The following is a 20,751-nucleotide window of genomic DNA, read 5'->3' on the forward strand; positions in this document are numbered from 1 at the left end:
TACTTCTATGGCAAAATTGTGTGTGTTTACCCCTCCCTTCGTCCCCCATGTCTCTTCTATATCTTACTTTCTCTCTATAAACCCTTATTGCAAGGGCTTTGTTTCAGTTCTCATCCTTCTCAATCTGCCACTTTAACACAGTCAATCACCCTCTTCTCTGCTTATTTCTCCTACCTTTACACCTTTTCCTTGATAAATCCCTACCTGCTCTATAATCGTATCTCCCCGGTTTCTCTTTTCAGTTCTCATTCTTTCGGTCTACTCCCTCCTTAGTTCTCTTTGTGAGCTCATCTTCTCTCTTAGTTTCATCTAAATCTCTTGTGTATCATATTAACAGATGTCTTTCCCTCTGCCCCAACTGTATCACCAAGTCCCGTTGCTTCTTCCTGCAACACATCTCTAAAACTCATCTTCTTCATCCCCACTGCTAAAATACTTGCCCTGAAGCAGTCTCCTACATAGCCTCCCTGCCTCTCATCTCACCTCCATTCAATATATGCAAAATGTCACCACAAAATAATACTCTTCATGCACTTTGACCTCACTGACTTCTTTGAAATACCTACACTTGCTTCCTCTCATATTTTGCAACTTAAAGCTTCTTGTCTTTGCTTTTAATTCACTCCACATCTCTATACCTGCCTACATCTCTTCTCTTCTCTTCTCTTCCATTTCCCCTCAAGCCCATCTCTGACAATCCCATTTGTATTCCTTTTCCACTTCCATCTTCATTTTTTGCCATGCTGCACTTTATGCTCTCTCCTTGTATGCAAATCAGCCATCTTTTCTTCTTTCATCTCCACTCATGTGAGTCATTCTTATGTGAAGCCTTAATTGTGTTTTAGCCAATAGAAAAATGTTTGCATTTTTCATACTGTACCTCAGAAGCAACCTATAGCAAATTACCCAAACAGAGCACACATAGACTTGGACCCTCACTACAGTATATCCACGAAGAAAAGGTTTAACATTCCCTCGCACATGCCACTGAAGTACCAGGCAGGAGTCCAATTAAAGGAATGGGTGGCATATTATGCACTCGTAACACCTATTGCCCATTATTTAGATGATATAAATGACAGCACTTAAAGTTTGGACTTTCAACATATATATCATTTTATAGATATTGCATTTTCTATATTTGGTTTAGATTGTAAGCTTTTGGATCAGGGACTGTATCAAAGACTGATTATAAAGAAGTTAGGGGTGATAAGTGCATAATACACCACCCATTGCTTTAATTAGGCCCCTGCCTGGTAATTCAGTAATAAATGTTATGGAATGTTAGAATAGTTTCTTCGTGACTATATTGTGGTGAGGTCCAAGTCTGTGTGTGCTGAGTTTTACTCATTTGCTATAGTTTTCTTCAGAGGGACAATATGAAAAATTCAAACATTTTCCTATTGACTAAAACACAGAGAAAAGCCTCCCATAAGAATGACTCACATGAGTGGAGATGAAAATGCAGAAAAGGATCTGAGATTGTAGGAATTGGGAATTAGTGACTAAGTGGCTGGTTGTATTTGGGAGATTCCTGATATTTGGAAAATGTTCTGGGCCTATTTGGTGATCTCCCTGCCTGGGAAAAAAGCAACACACACCCACACTCCAGTTCATGGACCCTCCCACTCAGGGAACCAGTCTCCTGGAGAAGGAGGAAGAAAGAGAAATCCTTGTCAGCGACACTCAAAATTCTCCAGGAGCAATGGGGAAGAGAGAAAACTCTGCACATTCTCAATGGTACCTTTCTCCTGGTGATGTTTCTTTGCCTCCCCATACCCGAGGCATGGGCGACCTGGACAGTGATCCTCTTCCACTTCCTTCATTGCTGGGTCCAGGATATGAAAAGAACACAGGCCAATAATGGTTGCCTAGCTATGATACAGGATGGGTACCTAGTACTGCCTGATGATATATGGCCAATATTTGTCTCATTGAACACAGCTATTCTTCATAGCATTCATCAGATTTACTGTTTGATTTGTTCATCCCTGGTAGGAGTGGACAGTTGAACTTTCCCACCAGCAAGAGGACTTGCACATTTATCAGCCATGTCTGCATCAGAAGATATTAAATGCAGTGGGGAAGTGCGTGGAATGCGGTGGCTAAAAATGCTTAGTATTTTAAGTTAGGAATGGACTAGCCTCCATTAAATCAGAGAACTAGAGATTACTGCACAGATGAAATCCACATAATTTAAAAAACTGTGCTACTGTTAGTTTGTCCAAAGATCACTTTATTAGGTTACAGGGACAGCTTAGAAATGAGAATGGTTATTGTACCATTTATGTAAATGAACGCTATCAGTTTTGCTTTGAAAGTGAACACCTTGGACACGGCTGTAAGTTGATAGGAAATATGTTCCCAATTGGGAACATTTAAAAGCCAGAAGAAAACCATCTGGTCCATTAAGCATGCTCTTAATTGTCATCACTTTATCTAGAAAAAATATCCAGTGTGATTCCTTTGTATTGTGCTGTAGCAGGTGATGGAGTCTGACAATCCATGTTCTACCTCTATCAACCAAATACGTGGTTAAAGGAAAGCAACTCAGTTTGATGAAAATCAGTATTTTCATTTGCAAAACACAGCCCTCGTGGAGTTTTTTAAATGGCAAATAATGCAGCAAATGCCCTGCAAGTGAGGATGTTCTACATGCAAAGCACAACTTGTCTCTCTTAAAAAAAAAAAAAAAAAAACCTTACCATTTTAAAAATCAAATACAGATCAGTTTTTCTGCTAGGAGTGCTGGTTTCAGGAAAAAAGAGAACCACCACTTTTATTAAGAAACACCAACAGTTGATGGTTCTGAGAAGAAATTGGTGATAAATTAAGTTAATCTCCATCAGGATTACTCTGCAGCTGGGATTTAGGCAAATTGAATCAGAGGCCTGAATAGTGTCAGTGAATATCTATTAGACTGTAAACAGAATAATAGGCTCTGTGGATTTTAATGAATGAAGTGAATGGCTGAACTCCTACTGTTTAGGGATGGCATATGGTTAGTGATGCATACAGTACAACAGTATAATGTAAATGTCTTAATGGATAGAATCTTGATTAATAAAATTGAAGGATAAATAGAGAGCTTTTCCTTACTCAACATTTTCTATTATTTTTAAGCTGTAGAAAAAATGCATTTCGCTTGGGTTTTTATCTCTATAACAGATAAAGATGATATGGATGTAGATAAAACATCTAGAATATTATTTAACATTTTTTGTCTTCAGCCAGCATCACAATTTGGAAGAATTAGATTAAATGATCAATTCTATGTAACCAAATTGCAAGGTATAGCATATTTCAGCAGCTGCATGTGTAATCCTCCTGAGTAAATGTCTGTACATCTGATTCACATAACTAATGTTGAATCTTATCTCGTAGTGTTACAGAATTACAGTAATGCAACAATGTTGTCCAAGATTATAGAGCTGCTATAGTGAATATCTAAAGGAGTCTCCTTCCCCTGAGTCCTATGTAGTGGCTTTTGAACAGAAATCACAAAAGGACTTTTATAGTACTTTTGGAACAAACCCATCAGAGAGTTTGACCAAACTGCAAATGAATCTCAAAAGCCAGTGGTGATCGTGTTACTGCTGCACTGGTCGACCAATAGCTGTAGTTGGAGCGACTGTTCATCCTGCAGCAGGTGAACAGGTCAGAATTTGCAAACTATGGTGACTATGTTGCAGCGCCTATTCTGTCAGTGGTGTTCCTATGAGAGGTATTCAGTGTTTGCAGGGGCATAATTGGTAGCTGTTTTTCTGGACACTGTTAGGGTTTGGCCTAAGGAAATATCAAAGCTGGGGAGAGTGGTTGTGTCTGATGAGGGCTGAAGATTGTACCTAAAAGTCTTCATTTGGAGGTAATATCATTGCGTCATCTGTAAGTGGCGAGGAGTCCTTGTAGTGGCCCCTTTATGGACTGCTTTGCATAATTATTTCAGTTGATTGGAACAGTTTAGTGGTAATGCTCAAAAGATGCTCTTCAGCCTTTATATATGCTGTGTCTTGGGAAATTTTTCTTTGATGAGTTTAGACTGGGCTATCTCTGATAAACTGATGGTACCCAGATGTCTATAGAGTTCTTCCTGGATTCTGAAAGGGACAGAATTTGTTTGAGTACTATTTTAACAACATTTTTGTTTTGTTAATGCATAAATGAAGATAAATCCTACCTGTCCACAAGTCATTCTGCTACCTGAGCCAGGAAAGAGATATGAGAAGAGTAGCATTTTCATAGTCTTCACAGTTCTTACTGGGGGATTGCTTCAGAGGGCCACTACAATTCATATTTTGGGCACTATCCTTTACCACGGGTAAAATTAAGTGATCACATGCTAGTTATGATGAAGACAGGTTTTTACCATCTCATGAATATCACCAGACTTTGACCCCCTCTCTGGTATGTGAATCATGATGCATGCCTTTGACACCAGTCAGATTGTTGTAATAGGTTCCATATTAGTCTATTAAAACAATCAACCTTAAACCCTCAACTCTTGTCAGTGTCTACTACTGTGAGTGGTTTATTGGGGTGTCAGAGGAGATTCTGCTTATTCTCCATGTCACTCAGTGCATTGGGTGTGCATTGGTGATTTTATAGTTTTGTTTTTACTATTTAAAGACAGACAGTTTTAGTCTGGAAAATGACTGCAAACTTTAAGTTTAAAAATGGCACTGTGGGATTCCATGTTTACTGAATGTCATTGATTCCAGATCAGATATGCATAATATACAAGCAAAGGAGTTTGTTTTTTAACCCTGAATTGCCAACTCTGCAAATTCTACCTGGGATTGGATAGTCAAACTAAATTTTTCCTCCTCAAGCATAATCTCCAGTAATAAAAGTGCTGACGCCAAGTTATGCTCTCAGTGACATCTGTACAGTTTATTGCTGTCATGCAATTGATTTGCTTTGTAATGACATAACCCCAATGTAAAAAAAGGAATAGAATCCAACTCTCTCCCACCTGAGTTTGCTCTATAGTGCCTAACAGGTTAAAAAAAAGTAATAAAAGCTCGTAATTTAATCACTAAAGTCAGCAGGTGTGACTCTGAATGCGTACAGGGAGCAGATCTTTGGAGTTAGAAGGTTTTTTTTACCTGGTCATTCTTTTTAGACTAACACTGTACTTTAAGACTTTAAGACATTTAATAGGCTGGCTACCAAATATCTTTCTGAGATTCTTACACAATTTTTATCAGGTCATTCACTTAGGTCTGAGAGTTATGGGGCTTTGGGAGTCAAAGTCTCAATAAGGCAGGAGAAATGCTGTTTAGATCTATCATTCCATACCTCCCGATTTGTGGAATGCTCCCCCTCCTGATGTGAGCAGAGGCAGAATTGGCCTCTTTTAAGGTAGGTTTGAATTTAGTTTGCTTTAGGTGCCTATTGGCCCTCACATGGTGAGTTTGTTTTCTGTTTTTTATGTTTTGTGGATGTCTGTGCAGAGAGCCAGCATGGGCTAGTGGATAGGGCACTAGTCTGGGGATCAAGAAACCTAGGTTCTGTTTATGTCTAGGTTGCTGACTTGCTGTATGATGTTGCTTCACCTCTGTGTTCCTCTATTTAGAATGTAAACTTTTTAAGGCTGGGGCTGTATCTTATTATGTGTGTGGGCCCCTGATCTCAGTAGGGGGCTTTGGGCACTACTGTTTAAAAATAGATAATCATAGTAATATTTTTGTGCAACCTTTAAATGAATGTCATTATTCTAATACAGTTTACACCTGTCTAAATTACTGGGGTAAATGAAGTGAGAATCAGCTCTAAAATCTATTACCGTGTTACAGTAAAGCACAATTTACAATATATAGGACTTGAAAATGATAATTACAGCTCATTTCACATAAACAGCATTTTGGGGTCATTAATATATTTTACCACCAATACTCTGTCTGATCACACTGACTATATGCATTTAAATTCAGATATTGTTCTCTAGTGCAGAGTAAACTGATGTTTGTTTCTTCTTGCTGGGTAACAAAACTGGTGGTTGTGTTGTAGGTTTGGTGGCAGGATGACAAAGAACTATGGAGTCTTTACTGATGTTACTTAGGAAAAACATGAGCCTGAAAACGATCTGACCTATAGTCTAAATTCCTTGACCTTCTACTCCCTACTGTATATCAAGCACTAAAATGATTGTAAAGATTAAATAGCATCTGTTACCAAATACCCCTCTTGTCAAGAGGTGTCTGACCTCCTGTATTCTAGGGATGAGGTGTCCATTTGATACAACTGCAGTGGGAAGGGGCTGTGCCCACACATCTACTCTGAGTTATATTACAAGAGATACCCTGAATATATTGAACTTTTAAACTCAAGACACACTTGGTAAGGATAAAAAAGGAAATAGAAAAAACAAAGTAATTATCAACATTGGATAAGAAATCTGGCTGGGGTTATAACAGAACATTAGCAGCAAAGCAAATGATCAGATAGGAGAAAAAGACAATTGAAGAAACTCCTGTATACAATTCTTTACATAGATTCAGGTTAGACTATAACTAGCCATTCCTACCTGTTTATTTAAATCTGGTTTGTCTTAAAATTTGAAGTTGGTTACAATAAATGATTTAATTTGTATTGAACTAGTTAATCACTGAACATTTTTTAGGAAACTCGGCAAGGTGTATTTAGTGTCCTAGAACTGCTAATCTTGAAATTATTCAAAAATATTTTAAACTGCTTATTCCCTATAATTTTCTTCACCTGTGACTGCTTGACAGAAGTCACTTAGAGGGAAAGATAGTTAAAATGATGTACTCAAGAATAAATTATGGCTTTATAACTCTTACTCCAACTACTTGGATCTTTTTACCTTTGTATTATGGAGGAATGATATGTAGGCAATAGGGTGACCAGATGTCCCGGTTTTATAGGGACAGTCCCGATTTTGGGGTCTTTTTCTTATATAGGCTCCAGTTACCCCCTCAACCCCTGCCCCAATTTTTCACATTCGCTAGGTCACCCTAGTAGGCAAGCAAGGTTGGATAGAAAGTGAAAAAAATTGGGAAATAATAGTCTGTAAAAAAAACTATCAACAAAAAAGGCCTGATTCTCCTCTCAATTGCCCCAGTGTGAATCAGGAATAATTCCACTAAAGTCAGCACAGTTACAGCAGTGTAAAACTGATTTGAGATCAGAATTGGCCACAAAATTCCACACACTGAAATTTCTATTTTCTGTCACTACAGTCACTATTTTTCTTCTTTTTTCTGTTATAATATTAACTGACTTTTCAGGCTACATTTTTAAAAGGCAAAAAGTTGAGATCTGGGCTCCAAAACACTGAGCATGAGTACGCCTGCATTTCTTTTGTGAAAGAATGTATAACAGGTTTTTGTCAGCCTGTTTATGTGAACAAGGAAGAAGGCTCGATGGCATAGAGAGATACATGTGTACTTAGTATTTAAATAGTATTTAAAACTATTTTTGGCAAGTATTTTTGGAGAGGCAGTTTGGTCTATGGATAGGTGCCACTGGCTTTACCACTGCCTTGGTGTGTACCTCTGCTATCCGTCCCAGCCTCTGTCTGTCTTGTCTATTTAGAATACGTTATAAGCTCTTTGGAGCAAGGACTGTCTCTGGGTGTTTTTACAGTACCTGATCTAAGCTGGGGCCTGTAGGTGCTACTATAATACAAATAATAATACATGATAATAGTAAAAAGATGCATTCGTTTTCTAAGTTTAACATTCTGTTCTGCAACATTCAGATCATTTTCCTCAGTGAAAACTTCCCTCATGCTTTTATTTTCACAGGATCCAATGATCTTCCAGTTTCATGTAGGGTTTTCTATTCCATTTCTGGTATGTGTGGTGGGACACAAAGCTTTGGATGACTGTCCACAAATAAGTGCTCATGGGTTATAAATGTAAATTGTTTATATCTAGAGGTAACCAAGGAATTTGCACTGAAATGAGATAACCATCAATATGTATTTTAGTATTGTTTAAAGCTATTAGTAATGCCTTTCAATTTCCTTAGATTTTTAACTCTGTAGTAACTGTATATACATACAGTTGAATGTTTTCTATCTATATGTCAATCGTTTTATGTTGTTCAGATTGCAAAGAAAGAAGGGAGAGAAACTTCAATAATTTTTTTTATTGACAACTGTATACTGTAATATCATAAAAAGTGATGTGTCCAAGTTGTTACTATTCTATTGAAATTTCATGGGTAAAACATTTGCAGTACAGTGTTTCTGTTGTACATATGGGTCAAATCCTGCTAGGCTTTCAAGTATTGCCTTTGCATGTGTAAATGGGTTGTGTGCTGTAAGGTTATACAGGTGAAATTCTGCACAGCCTTCTGGACTGTGCATGCTAGTTGCACTTTGACTGATCATCCTGATTATACAAAGCCTAAATGGAAGAAAACCCTTCCACCTCTGCAGTTGGGATTTGTGGAATAGGTTTGGAAAGTGAGGAGCAAACATAAATGAGTCTGCATGGCTCGAGGAGGAGGAAGAGGAGGATAGACATGTCTCAGGCCTAGTATTTCCCCCCCCCCCCCAAAAGATACATTATTTCTAGTGAGCTGGAAGGGACATGGGGGTGGTTTTATACCTTGTCATTGGAATGGGATATCTGTCCCCAGTAGATGGCCTAAAATAGAGGGGAAGAATTGGGAGGTAAGGGGGGACTTCCCCAGATTGCCATTTGAGGAGAAACCTTTGCCTCAGAAGACTCCACATTTCTCCTTGGCTGCACTCTATAAAAAATCTGTCAGGCAGAAGGACATCTTCCTATGCTGCTCATACTCCTTTAAACCACCCCCATCCCCATCATCATTGACATCACTTCCAATTCTGAGCGAGTAATACCACAAAGGACTAGGGAGTAGCCTTCACAGTTATGCTTAATCAGGAAACTCTCATACTCTCTATTGCTCAGCAGCTGCACAGACAAATTCTCACTGAATAAAAACCTGTTGTGTATTAGTGTGAAATATACATTTATCATCAAAATAAGGAAAGACATGAAACCTCAGGAATGGCAAGGCATCATATGAACAGTGGTGAGGCAAATCTCCTAGTCCTTATTCAGGACTCCTATTAAACTCCTGGCTCTGTGGATATGGGGAAAGCGATGGATGTGATATATCTTGACTTTAGCAAAGCTTTTGATACGGTCTCCCACAGTATTCTTGCCAGCAAGTTAAAAAAGTATGGATTGGATGAATGCACTATAAAATGAATAGAACGCTGGCTAGATTGTCGGGCTTAATGGGTAGTGATCAATGTCTTGATGTCTAATTGGCAGCCGGTATCAAGCGGAGTGCCCCAGAGGTCGGTCCTGGGTCCAGTTTTGTTCAACATCTTTATTAATGATTTGGATGATGGGATTCATTGCACCCTCAACAAGTTCTCAGTTGACACTAAGCTTGTGGAGGAGAGGTAGATAAGCTGGAGGGTAGGGATAGGGTCCACAGTGACCTAGACAAATTGGAGGATTGGGCCAAAAGAAATCTGATGAGGACAAGTGCAGCATCCTACACTTAGGAAGGAAGAATCCCATGCACCGCTACAGGCTGGGGACCGACTGGCTAAGCAGCAGTTCTGCAGAAAAGGACCTGGGGATTACAGTGGATGAGAAGCTAGATATGAGTCAGTAGTGTGCCCTTGTTGCCAAGAAGGCCAATGGCATCTTGGGCTGTATTAGTAGGAGCATTGCCAGCAGTTTGAGGGAAGTGATTATTCCTCTCTATTCGGCTCTGGTGAGGCCACACCTGGAGTGTTGCAACCAGTTTTGGTCCCCCCACTACAGAAGGGATGTGGACAAATTCGAGAGAGTCCAGTGGAGGGCAACGAAAATGATTAGGGGGCTGGAGCACATGACTTATGAGGAGAGGCTGAGGGAACTGGGGTTATTTAGTCTGCAGAAGAGAAGAGTGAGGGGGGATTTGATAGCAGCCTTCAACTACCTGAAGGGGGGTTCCAAAGAGGATGGAGCTCGGCTGTTCTCAGTGGTGGCAGATGACAGAACAAGAAGCAGTGGTCTCAAGTTGCAGTGGGGGAGGTCTAGGTTGGATATTAGGAAACACTATTTCACTAGGAGGGTGGTGAAGCACTGGAATGGGTTACCTAGGGAGGTGATGGAATCTCCATCCTTAGAGGTTTTTAAGGCCCGGCTTGACAAAGGCCTGGCTGGGATGATTTAGTTGGTGTTGGTCCTGCTTTGAGCAGGGGATTGGACTAGATGACCTCCTGAGGTCTCTTCCAACCCTAATATTCTGTGATTCTATGATTCTATTCTATTGATACTAATGGGAGTACATTTTTGCCTGAGTAAATAGAATAGGATTTATACTGCCTAGTAACCAGTAGATACAGAGCACTCTATAAACAGATAATAAAACAAAATCCCTACCTGACTTAGCTCACAAACAGCAAGGGGAACAATACAATAGCACAAAGGTGAGGATCATCATTGGATGACTTTGCTTAGCCCCCACCAGGGGAGAGGCTGTTCCAAGAGTAAAAGGGGTGGTTTGAAAAGAAGGTGAACATCCAGGAGTGGGAGGAGACATAGAAATTGCCATACCAGATCACAGCTGTGGTCCACTGTGGCCAAACTCAGGTGTTTCAGAAAGCCTGTGGTGGGCCTTTATGGAGTAACCTGCCCACAGAGAGAGTTGTTTCCCAATCCCCGGTTGTCTTATATGTACTCTACAGTTCCTTCCCAGGGCTGCTCCTGTCGTGGCACAGCTATGTGTTGCCTCTCATGCAAGGCTGTAACCAGCATGCATTTTAGAGTCTGTATAAAGTATAAAGCTTGTACTAAGTATTTATTTTTACAGGCCTTACATCAAGTGAATTTACTGTATGCACAAAAACCTTTTTAATGTCATTAAGGTTTAAATGTTAGTCACCAGAAATAAGGTAATGCAAAGTCTGAGTTACAGTTGAAATATTAACAGGGCCAGGTTGCACATCTTGAATGTTTTTATAGTATATATATTTTATGACAAAAAGAATAAACTATTAAAATACATATTTAAATAGTGGACTAGAAAACATTACATGATTTGCAACATAGTTAAGATAACACTGCATTTGGAATCTTAACTTTTGCATTTCGTGACTCTGGTGATTTTTCTGGGCTGTGTTGTTTTAGAAAGCAGAGGCTCATTTATGCACTCATTGGTTGCACAGTTGCTTCCCTACATTTGTGCACATGGTTACCTTGACTATGCATATAAATCAAGGACTCCACATGCAAGTGATTCTTCAGACAGCTATAGGGTCATTTGTGTAAGTAATCATGGTAATTACATCCATAGTTATAGGCATTGAGGCCATCATCAAGTACCATTGCAATGGTCCAAGATCAACTCATGTCAATTGTAATGTTGAGTGTTTAGCAGATTGAAACCCCCCAACCCTTTGCATGGGGAAAATCCATAGTATCTACTCCCCTACATGGGAATAATCTTTTGTGAATAGGGGGAGATGGGAAGTTTTATTATTATCCAATCAATGTTTGTCAGACTTGGTCATGGATTTACTTCTCAATGTGGACACTTTACCATACATGCCAGTTTTCAAAGTTACACCATTTCCAAATAATCTCTGTGTAAAAATGTGTGGCCACTTTTAAAAATAGGAAATGTAATATTTTCAGCCCTGTAGACCTCAAAAATGGCAAAAGATACATTGCTCAAACTTTTTTTTTAAAAAAAGTCACCTTCTGTAGAGACTTAAGAATGGAAACTTTTACCCCAAAAAATGAATGTTTCAGAAAGTTAGGAAAATATGGAAACAAGGTTTATAATGGAAATTAGTTTGTAATGATAACTGCAGGGGATGTTGTTGTAATACATAGTTATAAGATTTATATAACTACATGCAGCTTATAGCTAACGTGACAATTCCTACTGCTTAAAAAGGATTGGAGATTTAAACTATTGCATTATATATAGCTGGCCCAGTAGCAATTGCACTGATGTGTTGTAGAGCCATTTTCAGGAATTAATCAGGGATTCCCACTCCAGTCGGCTGGTAGAAGCTAAGTATGTCCCACAGGAATAAATCTGACAGTAACGTCTAAGCTGGGAAAATGACTTGAGCAAGAAAATATCCCCTAGATTTGAGACAAAGGAAAACAAAAAGAAAGAGCAAGTACTAGCATCGCTAATACTAATAAAAGGTGTTGTCATCAAACATGAATACTACATTAAAGCCATATCCTGCATTCACTTCAGCAGGTTTGTCTATAGTGCTGTCTCTTTCAAAATATTTAAATTTGTAAAACACGCAATGGGAAATGCTTGATTAGTTTGGAACCTCAGACCAGAGTAAATCTGAACCTTCAGTACAGTCTGTATTGGACCTTTACTGAATTAAAGAACAGTGTTGCTACTCAGTTTAACACACTTTGGTTCAACACAAACCAAACCCTGTTAGAAATTGGTTAGCTGTTTAAATCAGTTGGACAGTTGCTTCCTGTCTCAGTTCGGATAGGTCAGCACTGCATCTGTGCAATGCATCTGCCTCAGCCTGAATCCACAGATTTTGTTTAGTGGGGCTCGTGCTAGAGTGCTAAAAATAGCCATGTAGTTGTGGCTCAGCTGGGGTTCGAGCTCTCAAGCCTGCAGGGATAGGGAGGCCTGAGAGCCTGAGCTGCAACATTAAAGCAGTGCCTACACAGCTACTTTTAATTTGGCCAGTAGAGAATAGGGCCCAGTTCCCTTAGATTCTTTTGAAAATCTCGTGCTCTGACTTTCCCCCCAGCCAGCTGGCTGGTCAGCTCTAGAAATATTATGGAAATAAATTGTCTCAAGACATTATATTGAAAATACCACAGGAGCTGGAATCCTTTTGCTATTTTTGACATTGGACAGATTGGAATACCTGTTTCGTTTTCATTGTACCCACCGCACTTTGTCTACACTTATGGCAGCGTGTAGGGTACAGGCACTACACGCTGCAGTGAAAGCAGGCTGAGTCCACCCTTGTCACTGTGGGGTGCAGCTACAAGTGGCAGTGAAAGACTCTCACAGTGGGGAAAAGCTCTTGCAGTGGGGAAATGCTTCCCCCTGCTAGAGCCTTTCCCTGCTGCTGGAGCCTTTCGCTGCGGTGAGACGAGGCTCCAACAGCAGGGAGGCAGCAGGCAACTACGCTGCTAAAAATAGAGATGTAAACATGGGAAGAACTACTTGGGCATGCAGAGAGCCGTGTGGGGTATATACACTAGGGTTCAGGCATGTACGGCACTCTGCTCCACTCTACTTGCCTGAACCGTCCCTCACCGTCCACTGCTGTTTATACCCGTGCTAACTGGGCGTGCAGTGCCTGTACTTTACACCCCACCGTAAGTGTAGATGTACCTTCAGAATCTGTGTTGGGGGAATGCAAGTTTATAATAAGGATAGTTTAACTAGTTGTAGCAAAATACTAAATTGTGAAAGTAACAGGAAGATAATGAATAGATCTTGGGATCAGAGAAATCTGTTAAGATTTGTTTCAAATACATTAACAGTGTTTTGATTACACTGAAGGCTGAAGAGTACTTTACCCAAAATGCCAATAAACAGGCTTCATAATACTGCAATCAATTTTATATGAGACTAAGGTATTCAGTGCTTGTTAGCTCTGAATATGGAAAGAATTTTCAGGAATTTATCAGCGGCTGGAGAAAGATAGTTTATTAAAAATAATCCTGGATATGATGATCAAAAGAAAACCCTTATTCTCCAATCTTAAACTCACCCAGGATATTATTTGTTGACAATTGCAGTCCTAATGGTTGGCTCATGGTGCCACTTGGGTACACTAGGTGGATCTTCTGACAGTGAGCTACCGTTGTTCTCTCAACTCTCCCCAGCTGGCAATTTTTAAATAACACATCTTTCTCTGCATCTGACAAAATCACTTGTGTTGTCAGCCTGGTGGCTTAGCGGTAGTGCTCTGGGATGCTATGCCATTGAATCAGAGACGTTTAGAGATGGAAAAGATCTATTAGGGCATTGAGGCCACCTCCTAGTCACTGTAAGGTGTTTCCTATGTACATTTTCTTGTGTTTTGTCTTGTTTTATATATTCTAAGTGATGGGACTCACACTATGTCCACGTCCCTGGGGGAGAGTATTTCAGAAATTAATACTATATATCTAGCTGTCAGGAAGCTTTCCCGATAACCACCCCAAATTTTCCTTTTCTCAATTTTATCCCAGGATTCCTTTAGACCACCCTAAATAGCGCCTCTTATTTTTTGCCACTTACATTGAACTATCTTTACATTTTCAAAATCATATCCCACTTAGTTATCTCTTAGCCATGGCCTGCTCTTCTCTGAATTCCCTTGAATTTGTCAACAGCTTTCTGGTACATAGGAATTTAATTCCAGGATGAGCACAGTAAACCCATGCTTGGTTCGGTTTGAGTTATTTAATGCTATCTTGTCCAGATCAGGCATCCTACTCTACCTTAAAACTAGTTCTAAATGTTCTCCAAAGCAGAAAAGGGAGGCTAGAGCTGAATCTTCACTGATGCCCTATACTTTAAGGCTTGGATTTGGAAACTAGTCTCTTATATAGCCTTCCTTTGGGACCTGATCCTCCTTCCACTTCAGTGGGAACAGGGTCAGGCTGCTTATGTACATTCTGAGCTAATAGCTTTAAAGTATATACAATCAAAAAAGTGACTACCTGCTCAAACGAGCTTAGCATAGACTTTAATAGCTTGGCTAGGTCCAGATGATCAGCCAGCTGTGTATAAATCACAAATCCCAGTTTAAACCTTGACTATAAAAATGTGCAGGATGGACATCAGGTACAGCCACCAGATTGGGGGGAGGAGGGTTTCTACTCTTCACTTACATGTGCTTCAAGTATGTGGCCACTAATTAGCAGACTGATAATCACTACTTCTGGTGACTGGGGCTGGAGAAATGAACAAAGAAGGAAGGAATTAATAAACACAATTTGAGTGATGTCATTGTGGTCACATGGTGGGAAGCATAGTGCCTACTGATGGAGAAAAAGACAACTTTCTGTTACTTGATGTGACAGCCTGCAGATCAGCTTAACTGGTACCATTGCTTGAACACAGTGGGGCAAATCCAGTCCTAGTGTAACTCCATTGAGATCAGTGAAGTTACTCTAAAGATGATTGTGTCCCATTGAATCGGAAAAGGGTTGAGAGTTAAATCAGTGGTATCTGTATCAGTCTCTTTGCTGGCTCTGTGCATATGCTTTATGTTAAGGGGAGTGATGTCCGGTAATTAGTTTTAGATACAGCTAACAAAAATATGAAACGGAATGACCAGATTAGGCTAAATTTCGTTTATTTTCTATATTGCATCTACTTCTTCATTTTTGTTTCAGACTTTACTATTTAAACAGTGACCGAAAATGACAAGGAATTCCTGTCCCCAGGAGCTTACAACCTAAAGCTTATCTTTCATCGCATTTGCACTTTCACAAAACTACAGTAGTGTATTTATCTCTCTCATATATTCTAGGCCTTAACCAGAGAGTTACAGCGTAATGTACAGGAGATGAGAATGCGAATCAGACATGCTAAAAAAATACAAGAAGAGAAAGAATGCAACAGATCTCTTTCCAAAGAGTCTGTCCACCGAGCCCAGTCCTTGGCAGCATCTATCCTTAATATTTCAAAGACTGACCTAGCGGAGATGCTAGATACAGAAGATGATGAGGTAAGCTATTTTAAGGACTATTTTAGGATAAAGGGCATATCCTTAGCTGGTGTTAATTGATGCAGTTCCATGTAAATCAGTGGCGCTACTACTGTTTTCATCAACTGAGGATGTGGCCCAAATTTTTTTTATTTATTATTATAACTACTGCAGTAGCACCCAAGAACTCCCAATCGTGGATCAAGGCCTCACTGTATTAGACACTGTACAAAGAGAGAACGTAAAGACAGTGCCTTCCTCAGAGAGCTCACAATCTAAGATTTAGACAAAATGTAACAGGTGAATAAAGGAACAAATAGAAGGGGCAAAGTTATAGTGGAGACATTATGCGTACATTAAAATGCATATATTAAAAATAAATTTACTGATTTGAACGGAGATTTTAATAATTTGAGCGGAGATTTTAATAATTTCAAAATCCTTAGTAATTTCCTTTTTTCATGAGGAAATTTGATAATGTCACACACAACATTCATTTTGAAGGTGGACTTCAGTACTAATGAAGCAATTTGGAATGTATTGTGTCATACCAAAATCAGTTTACTTGTGCATGTTTTCTCTAATTTCGGTAACTATTAAAGTGATTCTGTTAAATGGGTGTTTTCTAATAAAGAGCCTGTTGTTTTTCTTTCTTGAGCCTATCCTACAGTTATATGGCAGAATATTTGATTTGACATCATCAAAACACTCTGTGATAAATATTATGTTTTCTTAGTTGCTCAAGCTGAAATAAAGCTAGCTAGTGAGTAAAAAAGATGTAGACTGACTGTGTGTACAAACAAATATAAAAAGTGTGTGTGTGCTGTTACTTGGAAAATGTTGACTAGTAGTGATAATACTTTCACATTGTGACAACAGATTATGACTAGTTCTGTTAGCACTCCACATTGTAGAAGCCACAAAGGGTGTGTTCCACACTTTTAAAGGAATTGCATTGTGTGTGTGTGTGTGTGTGTGTGTGTGTGTGAGAGAGAGAGAGAGAGAGAGAGAGACTGCATACACACAAATACATTATAGGTCTGATTTCTATCTCACTTAAAACCAGTTCTACACCTCTGTAGGTTTATTGATTTCAATGGAGTTACTCCTTATTTACCTCAGTGTAACTGAGATCAGAATAGGGTCCTATATTTTTGCCATAATGTGTATTCTAAGTGTCTGTATCTAATACACACACAAGGGAAATGTAAATGTACAGTTGATATACTTACACTGTATGTATACATCACATGCATGTTTTATTTTATTAATCTATGTGTAGATCCCAAACTTCCAAAGTGACTTCCTCAATTGCACTTACAAAATTTGCACATATATTCATTCACACACAAGTGTATTTTAAAGAAGAACTGGGCATGCTGTTATCCAGTTGCATGTGCAAATATAGGTTATGTAAATGCAATGGAAGCCCTCAAAGATTTTGCGGATCCAATTTAGACAGCCAGTTTTCAAAGTATTGTCCCCATTTACACATACAGTTACTCAATTGGTGTGCGAAAATGCAGTTATGGTTGTCTGTAACTATCCAGTATCTTCTGCGAGTATAATAGTAGCAAAATACTATGTAATTCATATTTATTCTATTTTTAGGAAACCGAAAGGGCTAAAATGGAAGTTGAAAAGGATAAGGAATGGCTGTGTTACATACAGAAACTTCTTGAAGGACAGGTACTACATTTTATTTATCCACTTAATGAATTAAAACTTCCTAATCTAACTAATTATATATCTTTAATAGTAGTCATTCATGCAGTGCAACGTTATTATTTTCTGATGTTTCTTTTCTACTTCTCTTTAACTGTGAGGCATTACATGAGACAGAGAAGAAGTTAACGCCATATTTGTACTAGCTAACTTAACGGATGAAAAGAATCTGGGGAAAACCAGCACAGATCTTCACAAATGTATTAATTAAATTATTGAGTCAGTCTGTATGCTTGGTAGAGTGAAAAGGATCCATTCTTTCATACCTCTTAGGAAAAAGAGATTTTTTATTATGTGCCTTTAAAGTCAGTAGTTGATATGGACACCTGAGGAGTTCATGGGTTTCAGTGACCTTTTACTATGGACCTGTTTCCAGTCAATTCATGTTTTCCTCACAGCCAGACAGCTGTTTATTACCGTGTCTTCCCGCATTCTCTACAATATTTTCTACTGAGACCTCGAGCAGCTTGTTAGTGGGAAGTAAATATTGATTTGGCATCCTGTCAATGCAGAAAGAATGAAAAAATTTCCACCAGAGGCCCCTCAAACATTTTCCTATCGACATTTTCTGTGCAGAGTGGAAGGCTGCATAGAGGATGACAAGGCTGAGACTAGTTGAAATCCCTGAGGGGTCCTCTGAGACTGCCGCTGTGACCTGTGTGATACTTTTTCTTCTCTTTCAAGTCTTTTTTTTTAATACACACACAGTCTGCTGGGATGCTCCCCTCTTGTAAGTGATCAAGGGCAGTTTATTGGCAGGTGAGAGCCCTGCTTTTCTAGTCGTAGTCAGTTGTTGTTTGGACATCACTGACAACATCCACTGGATCTTGAAACTTTTTCATTATATTTTAGTTACCTTCTGAATCGTGATTACGTGTATCTAATATCTGAAATAAAATATTTGATTTATAAATGTAAATGTATATGCAGTAGTGTGAGTGCCTAAGCAGTATACTTCATTTCTAATAAGAAAGCAGATAATTAAAAATATTTTGAAAGCCATTTCAGAGGCTAATCATTTCTAAACAGCAAATAATGTTTAAAGAAAATAAAAAACATTTCAGTGTCACAATAAAATCCCATAATCAGCTATTAAAATGGTGATTGTTTTTCTTCATTCATTATCAGAAGATACTACCACTAAGGCTGCTTAATTGCTGCTGCCGAGGAGATGGAAATGCCCATTGAATTGCATTGGCCTGGCCACAAGCAGTACAGCTTCATTTAAATAGTTTTAGTGCCAGATGCAAAACTGAAACAAAACAGAAAAACAAATGTAGTCCCTACGTTTCCTTCAGATTTGAGAAATTTTAAACATAAACTTTAGTAAGTTGTAGGAATAAATGATGTGCTTGGTTCATACTGGGGACTATATTCTTTCTTAATTCAGATGTGATTTTTGTCTTTGCACCTGGCAGATCATAAAAGTAAACGAAATAAAAGATTTAGGGCCATATCATCCTCTCCACCACCACAAGCAGAGGCGTGCATTGAGGATGAGGAGAGTGGTGTTTTTGTGACCAAGTACCTCTTTCTGTTTAGGCTCCAAGGGGATTGGGAACTTCAGCTAGGGAAGGAGGAGGGGCTGCTTGCTTTCAGCAGGAGCACTTTCCTTGTCTCTAACTCATGGGAATTTAGTGAGTAAGTGAATGGTGATTCAATCATCATTAACTTACCTGCTTCCCCTCTCTGTGTTGTGAGGCATCCCTGCTCCATTTTCCTGGCAGGGATTGTAGGGGCATGGGAGACACCTGGCAGCCCAACTGCCATAGAAAATGTTTTGGCAAGAGCCTGGAGGATACCAGGGGATTGGCTGGTTTTGGGGTCAAGATCTGCTTCCTCTTCTGTGTGAGGGATTAAATCATGCCTCCTACAGATGGACGTGAAGAAAACTGACCCTATCTGGGAGTAGCCCATGGAGAAGGATATGCCCTTTACCATTTTCAAGTCAGGTCTTGTGCATTGGTGGATACTGTGTTTACTTTTAATACATGTTTCTAAAAATTCTGATCTGAAATGCTCAATTTAACAGTGGAAAAAATGGGAACTTTTTGTCAGGACTCTAATAAGAATAAAATGTAGACTTTGCACAGTGAGATACATTTATATTCTATGTACACATACACATCTGTGATATGGCATCTCAGGCTTACTTTCTGCACTTATTGTGAGAAAATGTCCTGCAGAAAATTGCATCAGATCACTGCAGTTTGATATAGTGTCTTTTTGTGCCATTGAGCCCGGACTCTGGAACATAATTGCCCAGCAGTATTGATTTAATTGCCTAGGTTTATTTGTGGACTCCTAATTATTGACTGGAGGTAAATTTAATGGAGAAACCTTTATGAACACTGGGAAACTGCTGCTGTTGCTGTTATACATAATGAACTGCATCATATCCCTCTAGATCATTTTTCAAGCTAATTTTATTCCACTGTGACAGTACGATAACATTTAAAATGTCATAGACATTTTATTTTTATTACTGACATATGCTGTTTTACTGCTGCATTAGAAATTTTGGGGGAGACTGGGGAAAGCACTAGTTGCTTTTAATGTCATTTTATAGATTTCCCCTAGAGTGTAATCATAAACGACTATAGCACACCTCTGTTTTACACTTCATCTACACTCCTATTTTCTGTACGGTTATGACCTGAAAAGGTTTGTATTTATGCTGGCTTTAGAAAAGTATTACTGTTGCTATGATTAATAAGTACATAATATAGTGCCCAGAGGCCTCAGTCAGAATCGAGGCCTCACTGTACTAGCTATTGTACGAACACATGCAAAGAACTGCCCGAACAATCTAAATAGAGAAATTTCCTTTTCAAAATATTATTCAAATAAAAATTGTATTAGCTAAGGAAATAACTGAGTTGGGAATTCTACTGTGATATTTATAAACGCACATTGTCTAAAGCTACATTTTGACTGGCCAATGAGGTCTTTTTGATGATCTTTGTATTCATGCATCAACTCCCAGTGCCTGGAACCTCATCACTGAAAAATTTAAAACAAACATCCTAAAAACCACACCCCTTGTATGTAAAATAGAATGGGGTGAAAGTTAATGGGTTTCTGTGGCACAAGCGGGTGCTGTATGTGAAGAGGCGTCATAGGAGGTACACGCCCCTGCGTGGAGACTTCTGAGAGGCTATCCATAGCTAATGGGGCATGAGCAAGGCAGAGCTGGGGAATCCACCAGGGCACACAATCTCCAGTCCTTCCCTAATGGGGGAGTAGGGCACATAACAACCAATGTAGGCCATTCTATACATTAGACATGTCTACAGATCCAGTGGGGCATGAAAGGATGATTCTTTCCCCACTTCTCTCCTGACATTCCTAGTGCCTATGCTAGCTGTTTAAGT

The 20,751-nt window shown here is 39.1% G+C and overlaps 1 protein-coding gene across 1 annotated transcript in view; it reads left to right on the top strand.

Moving 5' to 3' along the window:
- CNTLN (centlein) overlaps positions 1 to 20,751 on the top strand; it is a 277,320-nt gene that overhangs the window by 250,428 nt on the left and 6,141 nt on the right. Inside the window, exons 24-25 of the mRNA XM_024211087.2 lie at positions 15,476 to 15,673; positions 17,264 to 17,341. Coding sequence (XP_024066855.1) covers positions 15,476 to 15,673; positions 17,264 to 17,341 — 276 coding nt within the window. The remainder of the gene's footprint in view (positions 1 to 15,475; positions 15,674 to 17,263; positions 17,342 to 20,751) is intronic.

The sequence above is a fragment of the Terrapene carolina genome, unplaced genomic scaffold (assembly GCF_002925995.2).
Source record: "Terrapene carolina triunguis isolate 2854851 unplaced genomic scaffold, T_m_triunguis-2.0 Scaffold113, whole genome shotgun sequence".
In the NCBI taxonomy this organism is placed as follows: domain Eukaryota; kingdom Metazoa; phylum Chordata; order Testudines; family Emydidae; genus Terrapene; species Terrapene triunguis.